Source organism: Triticum aestivum, chromosome 7A (assembly GCF_018294505.1).
Source record: "Triticum aestivum cultivar Chinese Spring chromosome 7A, IWGSC CS RefSeq v2.1, whole genome shotgun sequence".
NCBI classification, from domain to species: Eukaryota; Viridiplantae; Streptophyta; class Magnoliopsida; order Poales; family Poaceae; genus Triticum; species Triticum aestivum.
This window is the reverse complement of record NC_057812.1, coordinates 628671529-628691642: the sequence shown is the minus strand read 5'-3', so window position 1 is coordinate 628691642 and position 20114 is coordinate 628671529. Positions and strand designations below refer to the sequence as shown.

Genomic DNA, 20114 nt, shown 5'->3' with positions numbered 1-20114 from the left:
CAGAGGCGGCTTAAGGCCCGTAAGTGTAAACAGCCATGTATGAATAAGATTTGTAAGATAAGGCATGCAAGAGTTGTCACCGAGCCGGACACATTGTATGAGCCGGTCGGGGCTCTGTAGGTCGCAAGGCGTCAACCCGTGTATATAAGGGGACGACCCGGCGGCGGCTTAGGACAAGAAACAAGAGATCGAGAGCCAAGCTAGCGTATTTCGCTCCTTGGTCATCAAAACCGAGCAATACCACATCTGCTGGACTAGGATTTACCTTCACCGCAAGGGGTCGAACCAGTATAAACCTCTCGTGTCCTTTGTCGCGATTAACCCCTTTAAGCTTCGTAGTTGCGATGGCTCCACGACTAAGTCCTTTCACTAGGACCTCTGCCGTGACAATTCCACGACAGAAGTCTTTTCTCCTATTGTGAAGCATAGCTCTATTCGTACTTTACTTAGTATTGTTGTCATGCATGACTTTGAGCTTGAACAATTGGATGTTAAAATTGCATTCTTACATGGAGAATTAGAGGAGGATATTTATATGGAACAACCTGAATGTTTTGTTATTCCTAGAAAAGAAAAGCTTGTATGTAAGTTAAAGAAATCTCTTTATGGATTGAAGCAATCCCCTAGACAGTGGTATAAGAGATTTGACACTTTTATGCTCTCTCAAGGCTTCAAAAGGTCTAATTATGATAGTTATGTTTATTTGAAAACTGTCAATGGTTCAACTATTTATTTGCTCCTTTATATTGATGATATGCTAATTGCTGCAAAGAGTATGTTAGATATTGATGAACTAAAGAAATAATTGAGTAATGAATTTGAGATGAAGGATTTGGGTGCAGCAAAGAAAATACTTGGCATGGAAATATTCACAGATAGACCGTCTGGAAAAGTATATCTAAGTCAGAAGGGATATATTGATAAAGTTCTTCGTCGTTTTAATATGCAATGCCAAGCCGGTGAGTACTTCGTTAGCTGCACACTTCAAATTATCATCAGCTTTATGTCCTAAGTCAGATGCAGATATTGAGTACATGTCTAGAGTTCCCTATTCGAGTATAGTTGGTTCACTTATGTATGTCATGGTTTGTTCTCGTCTGGATTTATCATATGCATTGAGTGTTGTCAGTAGATACATGGCTAATCCTGGAAAAGAGCATTGGAAAGCAGTTCAGTGGATTTTCAAATACCCGCGTGGTACTTCTAATGCTTATTTACAGTTTGGAAAAACTGGAGATGGACTTGTTGGTTTTGTTAATTCTGATTTTGCTGGTGATTTGGATAAGAGAAGATCGCTCGCAGGTTATGTTTTCACCATTGGTGGTTGTGCTGTGAGTTGAAGAGCAATTTTTCAGTCTATTGTGGTTTGTTCCACTGCTGATGCCGGGTATATGGCTATTTCTGAGGCATGCAACCAAGCTATCTGGTTGAGAGATTTATACACTGAGCTTTGTGGAGATTCATCTTGCCCATCATATTTTCGAACAGTCAAAGTGTTATATATCTTACAAAGAATTCAATATATCATGAAAAAACAAAGCACATTGATGTCAGATTTCATTATATTCGAGATGTTGTTGTTGAAGGTAATTTAAAGGTATCAAGATAAGTACTCATGATAATCCTACTGATATGATGACAAAGTCAGTTCCGACCAATAAGTTTGAGCTTTGCTCGGGCTTAGTTGGTATTTCTCACTAGTCCTATGGATTTTGACGCACAAGGTGTTTATGCTGATTTGGATGGAGTTATATACTTTCTTCGACTACTGGAGGGAATTTGGCTCAAGGTGGAGATTGTTAAATTGTGATCCAAATTCTATCGTATTGACTAGACGTAGTATATACGGTGTGGGCCTTTGCGTTGGTACCGACGCGTACGAGTACAACTCGTTTACTTGTCCTCCAAGGACTCTTGTATTGCCCTCTTATATACCCCATGTAATCGCACCTAAAGACGGCCTGTCGCCTCGTGCTTGTAATACTCCTCATAGTGATTGCGCCTTCGTTCGTCCGTGATTTTCTCCCGCAAGGGTTTCCACGTAAAAATCCGTGTCTCTCTATCTCATTTATTTCTCGTTATTATCTAACAACAGCCATAGCCTGCCCTGCCAATTTTTCAGTCGTTGACTGCTACCGCAACCTTCGTTTAGATCAGCGCCGATGAATTGCAACCATGCCAATTTTTCGGTCAGTCCGTTCAGATTTTCCGCCCACGCGTTGGCGGGGTGGCGAAAACCTTCGCCAAACTCTTGGCGAGCCTATTTTGGCTGGGCTGGCTCGGGCGTCATCCAAACAGCCCCTATAGTTCCCTCATAAATGGCGACTCTGTATTCTTTTTTTCTTTTTCCTCTCTTAAAAAATGGGCATAGCTCTTGCATCGTAAAAAGAATGGCTGGAGAAACTGAAATGTGAAAGCACCAGATTCAACCGTGTGCCAAACACAGCTGCATGTTTGTGTGTTCAGAACAAGTCGTGCTACGGAACAAACAAGCGCTCAAAAGATATCTCTTCTCTAGAGGTTTCACCCGGCCGCTCACATTCGGCCAAGTGGCCTCTTGCTCATCTCAAGATAAGCCTTCTAGTCTCCTACTGCCCTTCCTCCTCCTCCAGCCAAAACGCGGCAATCCCTGAAGCTACAAGATTACCCTTCTTTCACCACTTCCCATCTCAAACTGCAGCAAGCAATCAAGAAACTCAGAGAAGGAAGAAGACATAGCAAGAGCAAGTAAAGCAAGCAAGCTAGAAGCCCAGGGAGAGATCACGGCCATGGCGTTAGCCCCCACATCTCTCCAGAGCTTCCTCACAGGGAGGCCCCTATGCACGGCCCCGCAGCTCACGAGGTCGTCAATTAGGCCGGCATCGGCGAGGCTCTCTTGCAGGGCCTCCAACCAGAAGGACGCGCCTCCGTCGTGGGCCGGAGACCTCGAGCTGAAGAATCTCGGGAGGCTGGCGATGGTCGCCCTGGCCGCCGGCGTGCTCGTGCTCGCGCCCGTCGATGACGCCATGGCGGGCAAGTCAGGCGGCAGGATCGGCGGGAAGGCGTTCCGTTCCGCGGCGCCGCGCTCGTCCGGTCCAAGGATAAACAACTCAAGGTAACCATCAATTAAACATCAGCCAGATGGCCAGATCTAACGTAGCAATAGCCTGATGCAATTCTGATTTGTTTTGTGATGCTCGCGCGCGTGCTCGCAGGACGAACATCTACGTCAATCCCGGCGTGGCGCCACCGCTGGTCGGCGGCTACGGCTACGGTGGCTATGGCGGGTACGGCTTGTCGCCGTTCGGCTTCTACGGTGGCCCGAGCGTCGCCCTCGGGGTCGGTGGCGGCTTCGACACGCTCGTCCTGTTCATTGTGGGCGGGGCGGTCGTCGGCGCCGTCCGGCGGTTCCTCAACCGCAGGGATAACGATGATTACGACGACTAAATGATACGAGTCATGTTCATGTAATATCATCCGACCCTTGTAATATAGCGAGATTACTATTTTGCTCTTGTCAATGGTAATTTTGAAGTAAACATAGTAATATCGAACGAGCAATGAGAATCAGAAAGTGTGTATAAATTTGTTATTTTCGCAGAAATGGAAGAAGAAATTGTAGTTAGTACTCTACCTTTTTTTAAGAAATTATAGTTACTTTATGCTGTTCTGCACTGCTAATACGGTGCATTTCTCTTTCATCTTATACGTCCGACGTTATGGGACGGACGAAGTACAAATTTTGCATTTGTCTATCTACTTATATGTATAGAAAAATAGATGACACCCCGCAAATTTTTTCGAAATATAAGATGCATAAATGATCAAGTAATTAAAGGATTCAATGGCATACCTTGTTTTTTCTATTTGTATATTAATATAGGATCCAAAATGTAGGCAACATAGGTTGTCAGTAGTATATATACTAGATGTTCATAATGGTGGATGACGGCGGCTATTGATATCTGAAAAAGGAACACAACAAAAGATTAGGATTAGAAAATATTTTATTTTAGAAAAATACATGCTGATATAGGATAAGGCATATTGAACAACCAACAGTTCATGTTGGATCATGACTTATGAATGACCTGAATTGAATGAACCAATAAATGCCTCCATTAAAAGTTGATCAAAATGCTTCTAGGATGCAGACTCATCAAAATAACATCAATACAATTCAGAAGGAAGGCAGCAATCAGCATCAACATAGCTGCAAGCCTTTACGTGATAAACAGTTTGCGTGCTGCAATCATCCAGTATGAGCCATTGGCGTGAAAATAGGAAGAACCAAGAGCCATGACAATTATGCCTTGATCAATAGCTCGGTACTAATAATGCCCAGATTGATCTTGCGGGCATGCTGCAATTCAACAATTGGATCGCTGATCTCGGCCTCCGAGAGCTAGATAGGGTTAGGGCCAGGTTTACCTAGACTAACCGACACTTGGACCCTACCATGAGTGTTCTGGACTAGGTGTTCATGTCCCCACGGTTCCCTCTAGCTTGCCTGCAGCCCATTACCCGTATAGGGTCGGACCACGTCCCCTTGTCACTTTTATCATCGGATGATCGTCCCCGCCTCCTTCCCCGGTTTCACTTGCAAACGTTCTGGCTCCACCAACCCGGTTTCATTTCGGCAGTCAAAGAACACTAGGAGGCGCCGTGGTTAGAGCCCCATCGCGTGATGTCGGCAGTCGATGGCTGGCACTTTCTGGCAAAGAGGTCCCGATAATTTATGAAGGATTGGGGCGCAAACATTGGTCGTGACCTTTGGGTCTTGAAGGCGTCGCTTCTCTCCAAGTCCTGGAGTTGAGGGCCGACGCCGTGGGCCTAGCCTCGGATGAATGGGCCTTGCGCTATAATCTGGAGGATGAGCTTACGACAATCTTCCATAAGGAGGAGGAGTATTGGCGCCAACGGGGAACCTTTAATTGGGTTCTCTTTGGCGACGCTAACACGTCATATTTCCAGGCCATCGCTAATGGACGCCGTAGGCGTTGTGCCATCCCTCTGTTGTGGGACGAGGGAAATTTGATACAAGACTCGGGGGAGTTAAAGGACCTTGTAGACGGGTTCTATAGGGATCTATTTGCGGCCCGCCCGCATGGAGGCACCGCATTAGCGAAGACCATCTGGAGGGGGGCCCAGTTGGTCTCCATTGTTGAGAATGATTTGTTGCTTGCCCCCTTCGATGAGGAGGAGGTAGCCAACATAATAAAAGGAATGAATCATGCGTCGGCCCCCGGACCGGATGGCCTTCCGGTACGTTTTTTTCAGGTGTTTTGGCCTGCCATCAAGGGAGAAATCCTGGCGTTGTTCCGCGAATTTGAGCAAGGCATCTTACAATTAACTTCGCCAAGAGCGAGGTCATGGTCCTTGGCTATTCGAAGGAAGAACGCCTCCGGATTGTGGACCGGCTGAATTGCCGGCTTGGCGTGTTTTCGATCTCTTATCTGGGTATGTCCATTAGCGATTCCAGCATACTCCAGAAGGACCTTCGGCCGACGGTGACCAAGGTCCAATATAGAGTCGAACCTTGGCAGGGCAGGTGGCTCTCCAAGGCGACGTGGGTCATTCTCATTAACTCCTCGATGATTAGTCTACTGATATACCTGATGGGATTCTATAGTCTTAATGAATCCCTTCACCAGGACATCGCCAAATACCAGTCCCGTTTCTTTTGGGACGGCAAGGGTGGCAAGCAGAAATACCATATGGTGAAATGGTCGGAAATCTGCAAACCCAAAGACCAAGGCCGAAATACAGTTTCTACAATCTGATCGTGGAGGTGAATATTTGAGTTACGAGTTTGGCCTTCATTTAAAACAATGTGGAATTGTTTCACAACTCATGCCACTTGGAACACCATAGCGTAATGGTGTGTCCGAACATCGTAACCGTACTTTTTTAGATATGGTGCATTCTATGATGTCTCTTACCGATTTACCACTATCATTTTGGGGTTATGCATTAGAGACAGCCGCATTCACGTTAAATAGGGCACCATCTAAATCTGTTGAGATGACACTGTATAAACTATGGTTTAGCAAGAAACCTAAGTTGTCGTTTCTTAAAGTTTGGAGATGCGATGCTTATGTCAAAAGGCTTCAGCCTAATAAGCTCGAACCTAAATCGGAGAAGTGCTTCTTCATAGGATACCCTAAGGAAACCATTGGGTACACCTTCTACCACAGATCTGAAGGCAAGATCTTTGTTGCCAAGAATGGGTCATTTCTAGAGAAGGAGTTTCTCCCAAAAGAAGTGAGTGGGAGGAAAGTAGAACTTGATAAGGTAATTGTACCTTATCTCAAATTGAAAAGTAGCACATCACAGAAAACCATTCCCGTGATGCCTACACCAACTAGAGAGGAAGCAAATGATGATGATTATGAAACTTCAGATCAAGTTACTACTGAACCTCGTAGGTCGACTAGAACACGTTACGCATCATAGTGGTACGATAATCCTGTCCTGGAAGTCATGTTATTAGACCATGGTAAACCTACGAACTACGAAAAAGCTATGATGAGCCCAGATTCCGATAAATGGCTTGAGGCCATGAAATCTATGATAGGATCCATGTATGAGAACAAAGTGTGGACTTTGGTGGACTTGCTGGTGATCGGCAAGCCATTGAGAATAAATGGATCTTCAAGAAGAAGACAGACATTGATGGTAATGTCACTGTCTACAAAGCTCGACTTGTCGCAAAAGAGTTTCGACAAGTTCAAGGGATTGACTATGATGAGACTTTCTCACCCGTAGCGATGCTTAAGTCTGTCCGAATCATGTTAGCAATTACTAAAGGAAATATGCCCTAGAGGCAATAATAAAGTTATTATTTATATTTCCTTGTATCATGATAAATATTTATTATTCATGCTAGAATTGTATTAATCGGAAACTTAGTACATGTGTGAATACATAGACAAACAGAATGTCAATAGTATGCCTCTACTAGACTAGCTCGTTGAATCAATGATGGTTATGTTTCCTAACCATAGACATGAGTTGTCATTTGATTAACGGGATCACATCATTAGAGAATGATGTGATTGACTTGACACATCCGTTAGCTTAGCACGATGATCGTTTAGTTTGTTGCTATTGCTTTCCTCATGACTTATATATGTTCCTATGACTATGAGATTATGCAACTCCCGAGTACTGGAGGAACACTTTGTGTGCTACCAAACATCACAACGTAACTGAGTGATTATGAAGGTGCTCTATAGCTATCTCCGATGGTGCTTGTTGAGTTGGCATAGATTGAGATTAGGATTTGTCACTCCGATTGTCGGAGAGGTATTTCTGGGCCCTCTTGGTAATGCACATCACTATAAGCCTTGCAAGCATTGTGACTAATGAGTTAGTTGCGGGATGATGCATTATGGAAACAAGTAAAGAGACTTGCCGGTAACAAGATTGAACTAGGTATGAGGATACCGACGATCGAATCTAGGGCAAGTCACATACCAATGACAAAGGGAACAACGTATGTTGTTATGCGCTTTGACCGATAAAGATCTTTTTAGAATATGTAGGAACCAATATGAGCATCCAGGTTCCGCTATTGGTTATTGAATGGAGACGTGTCTCGGTCATGTCTACATAGTTCTCGAACTCGTAGGGTCCGCACGCTTAACGTTCGGTGACGATCGGTATTGTGAGTTTATGTGATTTGATGTAACAAAGGTAGTTCGGAGTCCCGGATGAGATCGGGGACATGACTAGGAGTCTCGAAATGGTTGAGACGTAAAGATCGATATATTGGACGACTATATTCGGACATCGGAAAGGTTCTGAGTGATTCGGATATTTTTCGGAGTACCGGGGAGTTACGGGAATACGGGGAAGAAGTATTGGGCCTCATGGGCCAAGTGGTGGAAGAGAGGAGGCAGGGCGCATGGCCCCCCTAGCCCAAACCGAATTGGACTAGGGGGCGGCCCCCTTTCCTCCTTTCCTCCCTCTCCTTCCTTCTCCCTCTCCTCCTTCCTTTCCCCCTCCTAGTAGGAGTAGGAAAGGGGAGTCCAACTCCTACAAGGAGGAACCCTCCTCCTGGCGCTCCCTGCAAGGGCCGGCCGGCCTCCCCCTTACTCCTTTATATACAGGGGCAGGGGGCACCCTAGGACACACAAGTTGATTATTCCAAGCCCTGTGTGGTGCCCCGCTCCACCATAATCCACCTCGATCATATCGTAGCGGTGCTTAAGCGAAGCCCTGCGTCAGTAGCAACATCATCACCGTCATCATGATGTCGTGCTGATGGAACTCTCCCGTGAAGCTCTGCTGGATCGGAGTTCATGGGACGTCATCGAGCTGAACGTGTGCTGAACTCAGAGGTGCCGTGCGTTTTGTACTTGGATCGGTGGGATCGTAAAGACGTTCGACTACATCAACCGCGTTCTCATAACGCTTCCGTTTACGGTCTACGAGGGTACGTAGATGATACTCTCCCCTCTCATTGTTGTGCATCACCATGATCTTGTGTATGCATAGGAAATTATTTGAAATTACTACGTTCCCCAACAGTGGTATCAGAGCCAAGTTTATGCGTAGATATTATATGCACGAGTAGAACATAAGTGAGTTGTGGGCGATACAAGTCATACTGCTTACCAGCATGTCATACTTTGGTTCGGCGGTATTGTTGGATGAAGTGGCTCGGACCGACATTACGCGTACGCTTACGCGAGACTGGTTCTACCGACGTGCTTCGCACACAGGTGGCTAGCGGGTGTCAGTTTCTCCAACTTTAGTTGAACCGAGTGTGACTATGTCCGGTCCTTATTGAAGGTTAAAACGTCACTAACTTGACGAAATATCGTTGTGGTTTTGATGCGTAGGTAAGAATGATTCTTACTCAGCCCGTAGCAGCCACGTAAAACTTGCAACAACAAAGTAGAGGACGTCTAACTTGTTTTGCAGGGCATGTTGTGATGTGATATGGTCAAGACATGATGCTAAATTTTATTGTATGAGATGATCATGTTTTGTAACACAGTTATCGGCAACTGGCAGGAGCCATATGGTTGTCGCTTTATTGTATGAAATTCAATCGCCATGTAATTGCTTTACTTTATCACTATGCGGTAGCGATAGTCGTGGAGGCAATAGTTGGCGTGACAACAACAATGCTTCGATGGAGATCAAGGTGTCAAGCTGGTGACGATGGTGATCATGATGTTGCTTTGGAGATGGATATCACAGGCACAAGATCATGATGGCCATATCATGTCACATATTTTGGTTGCATGTGATGTTTATCTTTTATACATCTTATTTTGCTTAGTTAGGCAGTAGGTTTATAAGATGACCCCTTACTAAAATTTGAAGGTATAAGTGTTCTCCCTGAGTATGCACCATTGCCAAAGTTCATCGTGTCGAGACACCACGTGATGATTGGGTGTGATAAGCTCTACGTTCACATACAACAGGTGCTAGCCAGTTTTACACACGCAAAAATACTCGGGTTAAACTTGACGAGCCTAGCATATGCAGATATGGCCTCGGAACACTGAGACCGAAAGGTCGAGCGTGAATCATATATTAGATATGATCAACATAGTGATGTTCACCATTGAAAACTACTCCATTTCACGTGATGATCGGTCATGGTTTAGTTGATATGGATCACGTGATCACTTAGATGACTAGAGGGATGTCTATCTAAGTGGGAGTTCTTAAGTAATATGATTAATTGAACTTTAATTTATCATGAACTTAGTCCTGGTAGTATTTGCATATCTATGTTGTAGATCAATTGCTCGCGTATAGCTTCCCCGTTTTATTTATGATATGTTTCTAGAGAAAACTATATTGAAAGATGATACTAGCAATGATGCGGATTGGATTCGTGATCTGAGGACTATCCTCATTGCTGCACAGAAGAATTATGTCCTTGATGCACCGCTAGGTGACGGACCTATTGCAGGCAAATGCAAACGTTATGAACGTTTGGTAAAGCTCAGTATGATGACTACTTGATAGTTTAGTGCACCATGCTTTACGATTTAGAACCGGGACTTCAAAAATGTTTTGAACACCATAGAGCATAAAAGATGTTCTAAGAGTTGAAATTGGTATTTCATACTCATACCCGTGTCAAGAGGTAGAAGACCTCTGACAATACTTTGTCTACAAGATGGAGGAGAATAGCTCAAGTAGTGAGCATGTGCTTAGATTGTCTGGGTACTACAATTGCTTGAATCAAGTAGGAGTTAATCTTCTAGATAAGATAGTAATTGACAAAGTTCTCTAGTCACTCACCAAGTTACTAGAACTTGGTGATGAACTATAATATGCAAGGGATAATGAAAGTAATTCCCAAGCTCTCCGCGATGCTGAAATCGGCGAAGGTAGAAATCTAGAAATAGCATAAGTGTTGATGGTTAACAAGACCACTAGTTTCAAGAAAAGGGCGAAGGGAAAGAAAGAGGAACTTCAAAGAAGAATAGCAAGAAAGTTGATGCTCCCATGAAGAAGCTCAAAACTAGATCCAAGCCTGGAACTGAGTGCTTCTACTGCAAAGAAAGTTCTCATTAGAAGTGGAACTGCCCTAGATACTTGGCGGATAAGAAGGATGACAAAGTGAACAAAAGTATATTTGATATACATGTTATTAATATGCACTTTACTAGTGTTTATAGCAACCCCTCCATATTTGATACCAGTTCAGTTGCTAAGAGTAGTAACTCGAAACGGGAGTTGCAAAATAAACAGAGACTAGTTAAGGGCGAGGTGATGATGTGAGTTGGAAGTGATTCCAAGGTTGATAAGATCACCATCGCACACTCCCTTTACTTTCGGGATTAGTGTTGAACCTAAAATAAATGTTTTGGTGTTTGCGTTGAGCACAATATGATTGGATCATATTTATTGCAATACGGTTATTCATTTAAGACAAAGAATAATTGTTATTCTGTTTACATGAATAAAACCTTCTATGGTTATACACTTAATATAAATGGTTTATTGAATCTCGATCGTAGTAATACACATATTCATAATATCTATACCTAATATTAAAGGACAGAGGCTTTCATAGTTCTCCATAGGTCATCCCTTTATATCTGTTGATTTTATATTAATGATAGAGATTGATGGCCGAGATTGAAATCCTTTTGATTCATCCGCTGTTTCCTTCGGAATAGACTCAAAAAAATTCGTTTGCTAGGAAAAAAATTGCACGCAGCGGGAGTCAAACTAGGATGGGAACTAACGTGAACGCAACGCACAAGCCAACTAACCTAGCCAATGCCTTTGAAAAAATTTAGGAAGTCCAGCCTCAAGCACGGTAAGTGCCAGACGCCATATCTGCTATAATTTAATTCATTTTAGGCAAAGATAAAATTTAACTCGGCTGACCTCCAGACGCCCCAGTTTCGTATGGCCCACGTATACTTTGATGTTTTTTTTATTTTTGTTCCTTTTACTTTCCATATTTCCGTATTTCTTTTCTATTTTTCTTTATTTTTTGTGTATTATACAAATTCATTGCGTGTTTATAGACGAAAATATTCATCGTATTTAAGGAATTTCTCATCCTATATTAAGAAACTGTTCATCATCTTTCATCAAATGTTCATTTTGTATTTTAAATTTATTCTCCATATGTCGCTAAAATGTTCAGTTTGTATTAGAATATTGCTCAGTGTATATCACAAAATGTTCATTGTGTATTTAAATATTTTTTAGTGTATATCACAAAAATGGTGTGTATTTTAGAATTGTTCAACGTATATTACAAAATTGTTCAATATATATATATATATGTAAAAATTGCACATCGTATATAAAAAAAACCAATAAATATTCATAATTTCAGAAGTTTCTTCATGTACTTCAGAATTTTGATCACTTTTTCAAAAATTGTCCATGTTTTAAAAGTTTGTTCGAATTCGAAATGTGTTCACAATTTTTATGCATTATTCATAATTTTTAAGATTTTTTCATATTTTTCCAAAGAAATGTTGACAAATCGAAATAACGATTGTGGATGTACTTAGTACATTACATTTAGTGATGCGCTTTGCCACAATCAGTTAGTTTCTCTACTGGTTAGCAACACATATATCCATTGGGTTGTCGCGAGTTTGACTGCCACATGTGCCATTATATTTTTTCGTGACATTCATACATTCGTTCTAAGTTTGGAATGGACCGGCCCGTTTGCGCGCCCGCTTCAGCACTCACCTATTGGATGCACACAGGCATCCAATAGGAGCTCTCTATGGAAAGTTAGCATACCAATCCCCCTGCTAGCTACTCAATTAGGCCTTAACCTGTTTCTTCTATGGCACAAAAAATTACGTACGAGGGTGCTCATGTTTCATTTGTCGCCCACTGTCCCATGTGAGTCGTTGTGTGCCTGCCCGCAAAAATTAATCGAGTCATCAAAACGCATTGGTAACGGATGCATGCAAAACGTATTAATAACGGATGCTATCAAAACTTATGTCCTCCATGTCTGGCTTGGACCCAAAAAATCAACCGATTAGGCTAGTGTCGGTGTCAAAACCGGCGGATTTCGGGTAGGGGGTCCTGAACTGTGCGTCTAGGCCGGATGGTAACAGGAGGCAGGGGACACAATGTTTTACCCAGGTTCGGGCCCTCTTGATGGAGGTAAAACCCTACATCCTGCTTGATTAATATTGATGATATGGGTAATACAAGAGTAGATCTACCACGAGATCGGAGAGGCTAAACCCTAGAAGATATCCTATGGTTTGATTGTATGTTGTAGTTGATGTTGTGCTACGGACTAAAACCCTCCGGTTTATATAGACACCGGAGAGAGTTAGGGTTACACAAGGTCGGTTACAAGGGAGGAGATATCCATATTCGTATTGCCTAGCTTGCCTTCCACGCCAAGTAAAGTCCCATCCGGACACAAGACGAAGTCTTCAATCTTGTATCTTCATAGTCTAACAGTCCGGCCAAAGGATATAGTCCGGCTGTCTGGAGACCCCCTAATCCAGGACTCCCACAGTAGCACGTGAACCAGGCTTTCAATGACGATGAGTCCGGCGTGCAGTATTGTCTTCGGTATTGCAAGGCGGGTTCCTTCTCCGAATACACCACGGAAGAATTTTGAATATAAGGATAGTGTCCGACCCTGCAAAAACAAATTCCACATACCACCATAGAGAGAACAATATTTCCACAAATCTTTAATCTGCGACACGTTTTGGCAACATGACATCATGCCATGGCCCGGTGCTTATTCGAATTGTTTCCTTTAACTAGCCGCGCACATAACGTGAGGCAGTTTTTTGACACGTCTTGTCAAAGCAGAGATTGTGTCCCCTTATTACGAGATCCTCATCAATACGGGTGTGGGTAACCCAACCATGTCTAGGACTCCTAGATTATGGGCAAGTCCAAACGGTTTCGGAGAGGACGCTTGATATTCACCCTCTTTATAAAAGGACAAGGCTTTTACTTCTTCCCTCCTGTGCTCAATCGAATCCTTCCCCCGCCTCGAGTTCTGACACCCAAAGCCCAGGTCAAGTGCTCCGAACTTTCAATCATGTCCGGATCTAGCCTTCAAGGCCGATGGATGCCTTCCTCCATCATGGAAGAAGACATCAAGAAGTTGACGGAGGCCAGATACCTGACCGCCGAGGTTTTGCATCGCCTGCCTGCCCGAGGGCAGGCCGTCCCTACTCCTGAACCCAACGAAGACGTTGTGTTCATCTCCCACTTCCTCCGAGGCCTAGGCCTTACTATGGATCCCTTCGTCAGAGGCTTGATGTTCTATTACGGGCTAGATTTCCATGATCTAGCTCTGGACTCCTTTCTCCACATCTCGACATTTATTGTCGTGTGTGAGGCCTTCCTCCGCATTACCCTCACTTCGGCCTGTGGCTCAAGACCTTCGAAGTGAAGCCGAAGATGATCGAGGGGCAACATGCGGTGTGCGGAGACGCATCAATAAGCAAGATGGCCGGAGCTCCGTGGCTGAAGGGTTTCTATCCAGAGGTGTTCGAATTATGGCAACATGAGTGGTTTTACATCACGGCTCCCAGAAGTGCCAACTGGACGGCCACCCCCGCTTTCCGCTCGGGCCCCCCACCACAACTAATGTCATGGATCAGTAGAGGTCTGGGCTGGGGTCCAGCCAAGGACGTGCCTATACTACAAAGTCGTATTCAAGATCTCTTCGAGGGAGATTTTAATTTGATTGTGGTAATACAAGTTATGCTAGTTCGTCGAGTCCAGCCTTGCAAACGCCGGCCCCTTCATTTGTGGGAGTTCAACCCAGAAGGACCGCGGGCCATTCAGAATTTCCTCAGCCTGACGCACGAGGAAATGTACCTGTCATTCTTCAGACCTCAAATAGAGTGTCCGGATACCACCGAGGACGTGGGCCTGAGCAGCAACCGCGTCGCCGAACAAGTAAGTAATCCTCTAGCCGAACACACCATCTTTTGTTTATGACGTCATTTCTGAGAGATTGCTCTTTGACCAGGACTGGCTGACAAAGGCAAAGATGATCCGGTGTTCGGCCCCCCTCCCTGAGGGCTTGCAAAATCCGATGCTGGAAAAGATGCTCAAGCTCGCACCTTGACCGGAGCCCTCGAGGGAGGATACGGGGGGGATAATATGGGCGGAAGCGGGGCCCCGTCGCTGCTAGTTGCAACCGAGGGAACGAGCGCCTCCGCGAAGGATGACAACCAAGGAGAAGAATCCGACCTTCTCTCGCTTCGGGGAAGGAAGAGGACTGCCTCAGATGATCCGGAAACCGAGGCTTCCAAATGGGAGAAGAAATCCCCACTAGAGGGTCCTGCCTTGGAGGGTGCTTTTACCGCACAAAGTCCGCGCGAGGGTCAGCCCTCCCACGAGCTGTAAGTAGTTAGAAAGTACTTCGATAGTGAAGGTATATTACCTTTCCTCTAAGGAAAATAACCGAAGCGTTTATCTTGCAGTCCGGATCTCAGCCCTTCTCAGCAGAGCTCATCTTCGAGGGATCTTCTTCCGGAGATGATGGAGAGCGAAACGCCTCCTCCGGACTCCCCTGCTCAGGAAGAGGGCGACCTTGAAGTGTCGTCACGGAGGGCCTCTCCAGATTTGGTGAGGCCAGAAGATAATCCTACAGCCACCCGAAGTCCTCAGCGTCCGGCTCATAAAGAGAGCGAACAGAAGAGTCCGGCACCGTCCGGTATGCAGTCGGGCATACTGAGGGACCTGTTGGGGCGAGCAACCATCTTAGACGAACACCGTATGTTAGTGGGTACAGTGATGGAAAGAGTTTCGTCCGCCAAAAGCGGATTGCATGAAGCTTTTACGAGTCTACTGGCGGGCTTTGAGGTACGTGAAATGATATACTTTTTTATAGTACCGCACATGTTAAGTGTGCCCTGTGTAGATAGTAGCCCCTGAGACTCTGGTTGTCGTCAAGAATGGCGGCAAACATTGGATCGTAGTCCCAGGCAATAACCATATCGCTTTAATGTGCAGATAATGGGAGCTCCAGTGGCTAGCCGGACTCATGAGTTTGCCGAGCTAAAGCGGCAACTAGATGCGGCGGACGCCGACATCGAGCTTGTTAACAGACGGCTTGACGAGTCACAGGGTAAGTAATGTTTTCCTGGTGAATGTCACATAATGAGAGCAGCATAATGCCAGTATCTTTAATATATTGTGACTGCAGACGGAGCTGCCACCGTGGAGATCCTTCGAGCAGAACTTGCCCGAGCCAAGGAACAAGCGAGGGCTAGTAATGTGGCTGCTTTGGAGGCGGCCGAAGAGTTAAGGGCTGAGAAGGCCACCCATTGCGAAAGTAAAGAAAAAATGGCCAATATGGTTGTGGAATTAAAAGGCACTGCCGACCGTTGCCGGTTCCTTGAAGAAGAGAACCGAGTGAAGGCAGCGGACCTTGAGAAGGCCACGATAGCGACCAAAGACACTCGCTCCGCTATGACGGCAAAGAAGGAGGAGCTGCGCGAAGCCGGGGATATTGTGGCTGGGAAGCCTTTTTTGCTGCAGAGGAAGTTCGGAGATCCACGTTATGCCCCTCTGGGTCGGCTGTTGAGTTTGGCAGACGCATATATGGACTTGGCGGCGAGCGCTGCCGATGCGGTCGAATACTTCCGAGATCAGTCAGATCGTGAAGTGGACAAGCTATTCTGGTCGCAATTTAACATTCCAGAGCGTCCGCTTCCCCTGACGGATCAACTAGCCGAATGGGCCGAACTTAATAGGTTGTCCGGACTCGCCACGAGGTCCGTTGTGGATCAGCTGTGGCCGGAAAAGCCGAAGCCGAACAGCTATTTCAGCTTAGTGCAGCAGTTCCTTGGTGCGGTGCAGCGCATTAATGCTTTGAAGAGGTCGGCGTGCATAGAAGGCTCGCGGATGGCCCTTGCCCGTGTTAAAGCATACTGGGCGGAGATGGATGCTACCACTGTTGCGGCGCAGGGTTCGGCCATAGGCCGTGTGGCTGCCAAGCACTATTTCAAATAGGTTCTTAAGGGTGCTCGTTTGATAGAGTCCTAGTGCTCGAAGAATATTATGTTTGAGTGACATGTATTCCCATTGTAAACACAATGTTTTTATAAAATTTATTAAGGCTATGTTTATACTTTTGCCTGAAAGTAATATGGTGCCTCCTGTGCGGCCGTTTATGTATACATGCGTATAACCTGAAAGATTGCAGTCGTCGGCTTCAGCCCCCACGCATATAATGCGGGGGTGTTCGCAGAAGATGTGTGTTCACACTTAACCCAATGTCTTGGTCCTATTAAGGAGGTGATAGCACAGCGAACGAGGCAACCGGACTATAATGCTTTAACACTTTCACTTAGCCATAGGAGTTTGACAGTGGGGCTACTATATAGCCCCTGTTGGCTTCGCACTCTCCCGAATTCGGGGTGCGTACATGCTAGGACGGGAAACGACCCTTCATTAAGGCGGAGGAATTCTAACATTCTGGTAGGTCATCGAGTGGTTGACCAGTCTCACGCTATATCATGACAGTCAGTTTTCTGCTTTCTCTACTGAGGTGCTCGTCCGGATGACCCGGGGCACAATCGCAGTAGTTCTCCTAGTGCTACCTTAGTCGATGGAGCGGAACGTAAGGTACCAAAACATAGGAGACGGGCAAACCCAACATTTGACCAAAGACATGATTCTGAGCTGATACATATAAGGCCAAACTCGCGACGCCGAACACTCCCTAAGGTATTCGGTCTTTATGGTATAAACCGGGCCTAAATAGTGGCCTTTGTAAGAAGCCCCTTGTGTCCAGGTACGTGCATTATTCTGACGTGGCCACATGCCAAGACGTCAGCATCCTTCTCAATTGCGCTGAGATTTCGAGGGATGTGTATCAACAAGAGACAGTAAAAAAGGTTTACGCAGGGTCTTAATCTAAAAAGAATCCTTGGAGAGGGTCCCTGCTGCACGTCTGCGCCTGTGTCTCCGTTGTGCCGTATCCTGGACGGGTGTAACACGATGATCATCTGGAAAAGAGAGGAACTTTAGGTGAAAAAGTTTTCGTGCAAAAAGGTAGTTTTTTAAAGAAACCATGTATAATTAAAAATGAGTAGAAATTGCCACTTGTCTGCGTGCGTTGAGCCCCTTGTATTTATAATAGGGGTGTGGACCTCAATCCGGTACAAATTACATATAGCAGCCCGGACTCATCTAACCACGTGCGTGGTCTTGACGACCTATCAAATGCTGTATTTGGTGGGGCCGTTTTTAGTGTGCGGCTGCCAAGGCAGTCGCATTCTCTTCGGCGCGCAAAGATCGCTCGATATTTTCGCTTACTATAATGATGTCGCGTGGACCGGGCATCTTGAGCGTGTGGGAAGCGTAATGCGGTATTGCGTTGAAGCGAGCAAAAGCTTCGCGTCCAAGTAGTGCTTGATAACCACTTTGGAACGGAGCAATGTGGAAGGTTAAATGTTCGCTACGGAAGTTATCGGGGAAGCCTAATACAACCTTTAGTAGCAGGGAGCCCGTGCAGTCAGCCCCTGGGCCTGGCGTTACTCCTTTAAAGGTAGTGTCGCTACGGCGGATTTTCGTTGGGTCTATCGCCATTTCGCGGATTGTATCCTGATATATCAGGTTTAAACTACTGCAATCGTCCATCAAGACTCGTGTAAGGTAGTATCCATCAATAATTGGGTCTAGTACCAGGGCAGCCCATCCTGCCCGCTGGATACTTGCTGAGTAATCACGATGGTCGAAAGTGATCGGTTGAAGCGACCAGTAGCCGGGCTCCGCGGTGATAGGCCCTTGGGTATATTTATCTGGGAGTGCCGCTTTGTTTCTCCCCTTGATCACATGTAACACGTTTACTGTTTTGACTTCTGGTGGAAATTTGTTTTGTTCCCCAGCGTCTTACTTTAGAGGCTCATCCTCGTCTTCACTTGGTGTATCCTCCCCCTTGTGTACGGCGTTGAGCTTGCCGGACTACTTGAAGACCCAACATTCTCTGTGGGTATGGTTAGCGGGTTTACCAGGGGTGCTATGGATGTGACATACTTGGTCTAGAATTTTGTTTAGGCTGGACAATTCATCTCTGGCGCCTTTAAAGGGCGGCTTTTGCTGACTTGGCCGAGAGCTTTTGAATCTGGTGTTTACTGCCGTGCTCTTCGTGTTGTCTTCTCTATTCCGGCGTTTGTTATTGTTGTTGCGCCGTGATTTCCCGTTTCCATCTCTAGCTTTGGATGTACTAGGGTCGCTGGTGCTGCATCTGGCTAGCCAGCTATCGTCACCCGCGCAAAAGCGGGTCATGAGGCTTGTTAATGCTGCCATTGTTCTCGGCTTTTCTTGGCCGAGGTGTCTGGCAAGCCATTCTTCACGGACGCTATGCTTAAAGGCTGCCAAGGCTTCAGCATCCGGACAGTCGACTATTTGGTTCTTTTTAGTAAGAAACCTATTCCAGAGTTTTCGAGCTAACTCTCCGGGCTGTTGAGTTATATGACTCAAATCGTCCGCATCCGGAGGTCGGACATAAGTCCCTTGAAATTTTGCCCGGAAAGCGTCCTCGAGCTCTTCCTAGCTTCCGATGGAGTTTTCGGGGAGGCTTTTAAGCCAGTGCCGAGCTGGCCCTTTGAGTTTGAGGGGTAAATATTTAATGGCGTGGAGATCGTCTCCCCGAGCCATATGAATGTGGAGGATATAGTCCTCAATCCAGACCCCAGGGTATGTTGTTCCGTCATATGCCTCCATGTTTATGGGTTTGAATCCTTCTGGAAATTCATGGTCCAGCACGTCATCGGTGAAACATAGGGGCTGTGCGGCGCCCCTGTATCTGGGCGTGCCGCGTTTTTCAGATGTTTGTTGTGTTGCATCGTATGCTGGAGAGCGCTTGCGTGGTCCATAGATGGATCTGGTTGCACCGTCCTTTTGATGTGAGCCCTCCCGTGGATCGCGTATTGGCTTATATGTGGCATTGTTTGCCACTCTATGTTGGCCGTGAGGTCGTCTATCCGACCAAGTGGCCGTTTTGATTTTTGGTTGCGGGAGATCTAAAGCCTCCTCATCGAATTCGGGTAGTAACTTCCGCTTTGGGTAACTCTTGGTGGGGCGATTGTCGCCGTACTTTGCTGCTGCGTTGAGTGCTTTGCTCCATCTAATTTGGAGTGTGTCTTGCGCAGCCTTGAGCCTTTGCTTCTGCCTTTTTAGACTCCTCGCGGTGGCAACAACCTTTGATGGGCATTTTGTTGCTCCGGGTGTCTGTCCGGTGTTATGTCCTCTGGACTATTATCTTTGACAGAGTTGGTTTGTTTGGTTTGATTCTCCGTGTTGCCGTGGTCCGGCGGTGGTTCACCCTGCTCTAATGCTGGGCCAGTATGATCATTATTTCTGTTGAGGCGGGATTTGGGGTGGTGCTTACGCCGCCGCTTTCACTGCTTATCGAGGGGACAACCCTTTGTTGCATCCTTCCGTTCCTCGTCGTTGTTTTCCTTTGGTGTGTCCACCATGTATACATCATGTGATGAGGTGGATGTCCAGTGCCCTGTAGGCAGTGGTTCCTCTTCGTCTCCCGCATCGTCGTCCATACTGTCGATGTCTTCGGAGTCGAAGTCGAGCACGTCGGTTAAGTCATCGACAGTGGCTACTAAATGGGTGGTGGGTGGGTCGCGAATTTCTTCGTCGTCCGTACCCAAGTCCTACCG

General features: G+C 45.8%; 1 protein-coding gene across 1 annotated transcript; it reads left to right on the top strand.

The window, feature by feature from the left end:
• Nucleotides 1-2427: 2427 nt before the first annotated feature.
• Nucleotides 2428-3604, top strand: LOC123148769 (uncharacterized). The gene is made up of 2 exons (XM_044568255.1): nucleotides 2428-3094; nucleotides 3195-3604. Exons 1-2 carry the CDS (start codon nucleotides 2769-2771, stop codon nucleotides 3424-3426), a joined length of 558 nt encoding a protein of 185 aa, XP_044424190.1. The 5' UTR covers nucleotides 2428-2768; the 3' UTR covers nucleotides 3427-3604.
• Nucleotides 3605-20114: the final 16510 nt, after the last annotated feature.

Bases quoted from the DNA above. Each gene is read 5' to 3' on its own strand.
- LOC123148769 (XM_044568255.1), top strand. From the start codon at position 2,769: ATGGCGTTAGCCCCCACATCTCTCCAGAGCTTCCTCACAGGGAGGCCC. The intron at 3,095-3,194 runs GTAACCATCAAT...GCGTGCTCGCAG, and splicing joins CCAAGGATAAACAACTCAAG to GACGAACATCTACGTCAATC.